General features: G+C 35.7%; 1 protein-coding gene across 1 annotated transcript; it reads right to left on the bottom strand.

Annotated features, from left to right (window-relative positions):
- Nucleotides 1-2233: 2233 nt before the first annotated feature.
- On the bottom strand, nt 2234-2413 carry TRIADDRAFT_24265 (IRX-TALE class homeobox protein; the record flags this gene model as incomplete). The annotated part of the gene is made up of 1 exon (XM_002111560.1): nt 2234-2413. A coding segment is annotated over one exon (180 nt), but the record flags the coding sequence as incomplete, so codon positions are not given.
- Between the last annotated feature and the right edge of the window lie 5018 nt (nt 2414-7431).

Raw genomic sequence — 7431 nt, 5'->3', positions numbered from 1 at the left:
CAACAGTAATTTATCTTTCAGTAACGCGTTATAGAGAGAGGGATATATTTGCGTATACACGTTATACGTAAAACTTTAGCCTTCACTAATGAATCTACTGCTCTTCTACCATTAATAACCTACGGTATTACACCCACCGATCTCTACAAATGTCGCTTATTAATTGCACAATCCTGCGGATCGTAATTTAAATTTTATTTATTTACACTAAATGGATAAACTCAAGTACGCCTTTGCTAATATGTAACGAACTTGTACAGCGACAGAGAACCGATCGATAGTTTGCATTATGCATACAGAAGTATAGTACTGTACAGTATACAGTATTTCGATCGAAAATCAATTTTAAACTACTGTACAGTACAGCACCGCAACATGGGCAGACTATACCTTTAACGGCGTGCGGTCTACATACGCGCAGAACATGGATTAGGTAAAATCGTATTGCCTGTTGGTTGATTGTCCTTCAGTACTACGCAATATAAATTCAAGAAAGCTTGCAATGTCACAATAATTGAAGTTACTAGAGATCGAAACTGGCTGTACGCGTCTTACCAAGGTAGTCAAAATAGTACCGGGTTATCAACTTAAAGAGCACATTCAATTCAGTCCCCTGTGTTGAAGTTGGTGTTATCTTGTATGCGCATTATGATGTATTACAATACCTCTATTTTCATCTTATTTTGTAACGCATGATGTCATTATTAATTACATTTATACCAACACGACTAAGGACAATGCACTGAATAATATTCCTTAACACTACTTTAACGTGCATATACAAGACTAATTAATGTCGTTGCCTTGTTGCTGTATTGTTATAGCTATGTTACCATCGTTGTATTGCATTTGCATAATTTCTAGACATAATATAAATAAATAATTGATGACCTCCATACAGATGTTAAATACCATTCAATTTATTGTATTCCTTGTTTTTACTTTCGGAAAATACTGTAGTAGACAAATCGGTCGATTAGCAATGACCGACAAAATATACACAGTAGTACAGTATAATAATCCGTTAGAGTTTAGCAACATAGTATCTCGGTTTTCATATGTACAGATCAATTATGAGAGACTTTTGTAATAAGCAATAACATTACAGTACATCCAGTACCATTTATGATACAGTAATACAGTAAAAGTGCGCCTGTATTACTACTACGCTTAAAATATATATCTTAGCAAAGCTTTTATATTGTCTGAAGAAACAATATTTCATCAAGATTAAAGATAAATTGTGGAAACACAGAAGTGTAAATTTTACGTATTTCAGTTACAGTATTCTGTATCGTAATAAGAAATGTAGTGTTACTGTACACAGAAAACACAATAACGCTAGAGAATCAATCACATCGTATAGTAACAGAATATCGTTATACTGTATCCAGGTTATACAGCTAAGTACAGTGGCGACAAATAATTACTAATACATGATAGATTTCAACGTTCATAATAATTTTTAATTATAAATTTCAAACTTATCTAATCTAAGAACAGTAAAACTGTGAAGCCATGCTCACGATGAAAATGGCGCGCAGCTAACAGCTACAAGCACCTAATTCTATAATGTGCGACATTGTCACACACTTCAATATTTTTTACAAAATCTCCGAAGTAGTTCGAATTAAACCATGTACAGTTCCTAGCGCTATTTAAATTATGACTGTCTAGATGAAGACAGAGTAGTAAGTGCTAGCGCTGCGTCAAATTCACGATATTGAGATTCGGATTTCTCCTGTACTGCCTCTTCTTTTTCAGATTTCATTTCAACGCTAACAGAAACCTTTTCCTTTGGAGACTCGGGAGAAGCTGGTTCTACCTTAGTTTCTACGTTAATTTCAACTTCATTCTCCTTTAAATGGAATACACCATCTACATATTTCCTTAATGATTTAACCGGTGAATCCATATTAGTGTTGCTACTCGGTAAAGTAGTAGTAGTAGTACAAGGTACAGATGGTTTTGAGCAAGCTGTGATTGGTGACCAAATAGCTGGTTTCTCTTGTCTACGAGCAATTTCTTGCGCAAGTTTGAGTTCAGGACTATGACGACCACAATCCGATTTATCATCCATGACACTGCTTGCAGGAGAATCGGCACATGTACTCAGTCCATCTGATCTCGTATGATCATCATCGTCATCATCGTTAAGATCTTCATCTTGGCTATCGTCTTCAGAGTTCTTTCTGCCCTCACCAGTGCGATTTCTTGGTGACCAAGTCATTTTGTTTTCCTTTTTAAGGCGTCTACGAGCATTAGCAAACCATGTCGAAACTTGCGTTAATGTCATCTTTGTCATGATTGCCAACATAATTTTTTCTCCCTTGGTAGGGTAAGGATTTTTTCTGTGTTCATATAACCAAGCTTTAAGTATGCTGGTAGTTTCACGAGTAGCATTCTTACGTCTGGCATTATTTAAATCGATTGGGTTAAATCTGCAGGTAAAGAAGACGAGAATTGTTACAAATACATTTCACTATATCACCTTAAATAAGCTATAATATTCATTCGTTTTGCTATGTGACGATGTGCATTAACTCTATTCATCATTCAATACGTTACTAGGTTATTGCGTATGCAACTGTCTTAGTATAGGACACTGCAATATCTATGATTAATTCATTAGCATAAATAATAGACGAACCTAGAAATGCCATCTACATGACCAACTGGGTATTTACCAGCCTGAGACATGTACCATTGGTAGCAGGCATCAATGGATGAGTTACCACATTTCATATCTCCTTGTACAGGCGAATTCTAAATAGGTGGACGAATCAGTGAAAGATTTTATTAGTCAAATGAGGCAATTCGATTTTTTTTTTTTAATCATAGCATATGCACTGTGTACTCGCTGTCTGACTATCAAGGGTTAAGGCTGACTCAACCGACAGTGTGGACGGGACAACTGGACAGCCTTCCAGACAATTTTTAAAAACCAGACAAACTGAAGTAAAGTAGTAGACGGGTCGGCTAGCAAAGCGATCGCAACCTCTATACCAGTAGTAGTAAACGTAAGTACTGTATCCTACATGTTAGTCTTAGTCGAAGAATGAGATCACTCTTGTCAATCAAGCCAATCGATGAGTGTTTACGATACAATCTATTATACCGTAAATCGAATACTAGTACTCTGTAGTACTGTAATACTGTGTAATGTTATTTAACATACTGTAGAGTAGACAATGCCGGTTGTCGGGATATCAACTGCGCTTGCCCGTAGTAGCTAATTTGCATAATTTTACGACAGTTGATGTCGGGAATCAATGGTAAATAATATTTTTAATACACAAGCAAAAACTTTGATGATTTCCAACTACTAAACGTGATTTATACTCGTAGAAGTCGATAATTTCAAGGTTACAATAAAAAATTAGCCTACGTGGCTAATAAGCATAGCAATAGAGACTCACCATAGAAGGATAGATCATTGGCTTGTCGCTGTTGTTTGAAATTGCGCTAGGGAATCCATTGGCAGTGCATTGATGGGAATGCATCATTGATTGATATGGCGTAGGTGATAACTTCTGTTGCATGTAAAGTTTCTCCAATTGGCATTGGCAAACGTTGGTAGAGCCGGTCATTTGAGGCACGGAACTACAGAAGTGGTTTGGGCTATGAGTATGGCCATGCATTAAAACCTAAAATTGATCAAATTATCAATTAATCAGGTTGTAGTCGTAATCAGACATGTCCTGTCTGGAAATGCAGCACAGCCTGTCTGGAAATTTTGACTAAGTTCCTAAGCCTACTAGTACACGTAAAATGATTGCATTCGCTGTAGAAGAGATTAGCTACTAAACAGAATCATTCTTCATACTTACTTGTGGAGGAAATGAGCAAGCAAATTGAGAATAAGACATTTTGTAAACTGGTACGTTGGATAGTGTCTAGAAGAATTCAGTTGAGATTGATCCAAATCGAGTTGTATTGAGATAGGAGGAATTTCCGCAAATTTTTCCTTTCAAAGATGAATTTAACCCGGAAAATAGTAATAGCAAATCAATGTTTCGATTGCAATCACTAGTAAATCGTCAATTGATGAATTAACGGCAAGAAATGCAAGTAAAATTGTGCAAAATAACACAAACTGAGTCTACTAGAACGATAACAAATCGCTAGAGAGCGAGAGAGAAAGTAGATTGAAAGATGTTGCTCGATGATGCAAAGTCAAAGATTGTACAAATTTTGAAGATTGGTACATAACACACCGGGTATTTAAGCAACCATAGTTGTCTGGTAGAATTGTTCGTGACACATGTAGTTACATAACGTTTTCTGTTCAATCATCCAATCACAAAGCGAGTTGAAAATTGTGACATGATTTTAGGCTAAATGATTGGCTACTGCCGTATTACTCGCCGTGTATAATAGAATCAATCAAAATCATAACACGACATCCATGACAGCGCGTACGCCTAAATGGGTGCATTTCACTCTAGCAAGCTCCGCCTACATGGGTACACTTTTTATACGAATGGCTGTCTTGGCATAAAGAATTACGACAACATCTCCATTATTGTTTCATTGACAACAATCAACGCCTTATTTCCGACTAGATTTTATTTTCGGGTTATTAAATGATGGATGGTTCTACTCCCAACATCGACTACAGTTAGTCAGTGAATCGATGGTAGTAATAGTTGACAAATATGTTATTCATGATACTGAATGACGATGATCCAATCGTAGTTATGTAGAATGGAAAGAAGATGGAAGGATGAGAATCGATTGAAGATAGCGAAATTCATGTTGGAAAGTCGATACCAATCCAAATGGAGTCTACATACAGTATACTGTAGAGAGAGAGAGAGAGAGTCTGTACATCGTCCTGACTTGATGCAATGTCTACTAGTGCAATCCTTAATATTTCTATTTGTTGTCAAATGATAATTTGTCAGCATACACAAATACTATGTACATGTCATGCCTTAGTACCCATTGTTTTCCTAATTAACTACATGTACTTCGTATTCTGAATGGTCATCTACATGTTGCAAATTATGTAATGATCACCAGAGCGGTCATTGAAAAATAAGCCCTTACAATAGGTGCAACAATTACAACAACTGTTTACAAAAGTAGAGTAATGCTAATATAAATAATAGACATCGTCAATATCCGACTTTGGCATTTTTTTCAATGGAATGGTACAAATTCAATTTTATTTTCTAGACAGTAGGTCGATGTATGCAACCAGACGTGTGTTTCTAGTAGTGTTGTTTAAGATGGCGATTTGTGTCTGGATTGCATTTCGACATTGATGACTAGTAATACACTAATTATTTGCCTATTGATGCCTTGCTGCTTTTTTTCTCTTTCCCCCCCCCCCCCCCCCATTTGTAGCGCTACAGAAGATATGCAGTACAACACAGATGTTACCATAGTGCATCGGACTATAATGATACGCCAACATGACCAAAGTATCTAGCGCATTCCTTATGTCTATAATTATAATTGATAATACCTTTATATGAACAATCCAGTCAATGAATGATATGGAGATGATGATGTTGTCCCAAACTCCGAAACAGTCTCATCGATGTCATCATCTTTATGACCATCCTATTGGTTTTGTTACAGCCCTACAATATTGTGTTATTTCCATGATTAAAATCGATTTACAAGCGCAGTTGGAGACAGTATTTGACCTTAACTACAGTGAAACTATCAAATGAATGAGAACTACAAAATGATAATATAGTTAACTGATGCCCTTTCCTTTACTTTGATTACCGTTAATCTGCATGATTATTCGTTCTAAAGTACTTCGATCGATTTATAATAATCTAGAAAAATTGGATTATGCCACCCTGTCTGGCTAGTAGTCCGAAGCGTGGAACAAGCCTTACCGTAGTAAATTCATGGTATGGTAGGTGATGGTCGATAGTAGCATAGCGTCGAAATAGCTTGACGACTTCATCGTCCATTCGCATATATTAGATAATCCATCATATAGTACACGTGAGCTATTTGATTATTAAATGATGACTAATATGATAGCGCGCTGGCTATCGTCTCAATCAGCCACTGTGAGGGATTAGAATGAAATGGTTAATTTTTGTCAATGTGGCATGTACCAGTATTTTACAATGGACATGATACCGACATAGTTGTACCATCGAGCATAAATAGTCCTATAGTCATGGTTAACGCTAGCAAAGAACCCTAGCATGACTATATTAGATATTTAGGCTAAATGGGATAATGATGATATACAATGACACAATTTGTATTCTTGCTTCGTGACCGGCGTTGATATTCAAGCGATGAGTCATTCCTGATTGTAAGATGCCTTCATCAATAGTTAGTTATAAATCAATAGTAACAATCACAAAATACGACCATTACATTACACACGGCTTCTCAGTCAATATATGCTACTAGAAATTAGATTCTATTTCTGTAGAAATAACTGATTCAGTTCCCATTGATAATTAAAGAAGACATGGTGATTAGCCTCACTTTTGTAACTTTACAGAAAGTGTACTGTTTTACATTTTTTTCTCCCCTAGTTTGAACCGTATAAGAAAGGTTGCATTGAGTTCCTGGTATAGTTACAACCATTTAGCCAGTGGCAACCTCCCCAAATCGATCATGATTAATTTCCATAGGCTAATTATGATTTATCCCTCGTCATACATATTGTTTTTAAGTATACGTCTTATATATACCAATAAAATCGAATAAAATCGCCCTCATGGGAGGCCATCATGGCATAGTTATACGACGGTCACTATTTCTTGTAAGAGATGATTACATCCGGTATGTTAATAGGTAGATAAATACAAATACGATATAGAATAATATTAATATAGCTCTAGCTATATACAAGCATCTGACTCATTTGAGTAAATAATTAGCAAGATAATACAGTAATACATTAAAGGAGGATAGTAGGTTGGTATTAATATACCTAGTTAAATAAACAATGCCACAACATCAGCTAGCATCAATATGGAGTACTAAATTACTAATTCAATCATCTTGAACATAAGGAAGCCTACCCTAATTAAATTACCCCTCTAAATGAATACCATCTGATCTCAACGGGAACTGGGTGTAAAACACTTTCCTTTCAAGTCATACTAAATGCATACGTGATATTCTCGCACTTTGGCCAAATACTAGCATACGGCTCCACTCGCATTGCAATAGTTTTTTTTACAACTACACCCCTTATTACGCGCACTATACTCCTTCTAGGAAATTGTATTATATGATAAAACTGTACATATGTACAATATCATTAAATAAATTCGTAACCTTACAGGCTTTCCAATTTAATTATCTATTTTACTTATTATTTTATTTTATCCTTTTTAGTTTTATCTACTAGTAATAGACAATATAGAGACTTATTAATATGCACGGAGAAAAAATCAAGCCGTATTAAAAAATGCATTGTTGAAACCAATGTGGTGG

The sequence above is a fragment of the Trichoplax adhaerens genome, genomic scaffold (assembly GCF_000150275.1).
Source record: "Trichoplax adhaerens TRIADscaffold_4 genomic scaffold, whole genome shotgun sequence".
Taxonomy (NCBI): Eukaryota; Metazoa; Placozoa; class Uniplacotomia; order Trichoplacea; family Trichoplacidae; genus Trichoplax; species Trichoplax adhaerens.
The sequence above is the reverse complement of the archived record's forward strand: the minus strand, read 5'-3'. Positions and strand labels throughout refer to the sequence as shown.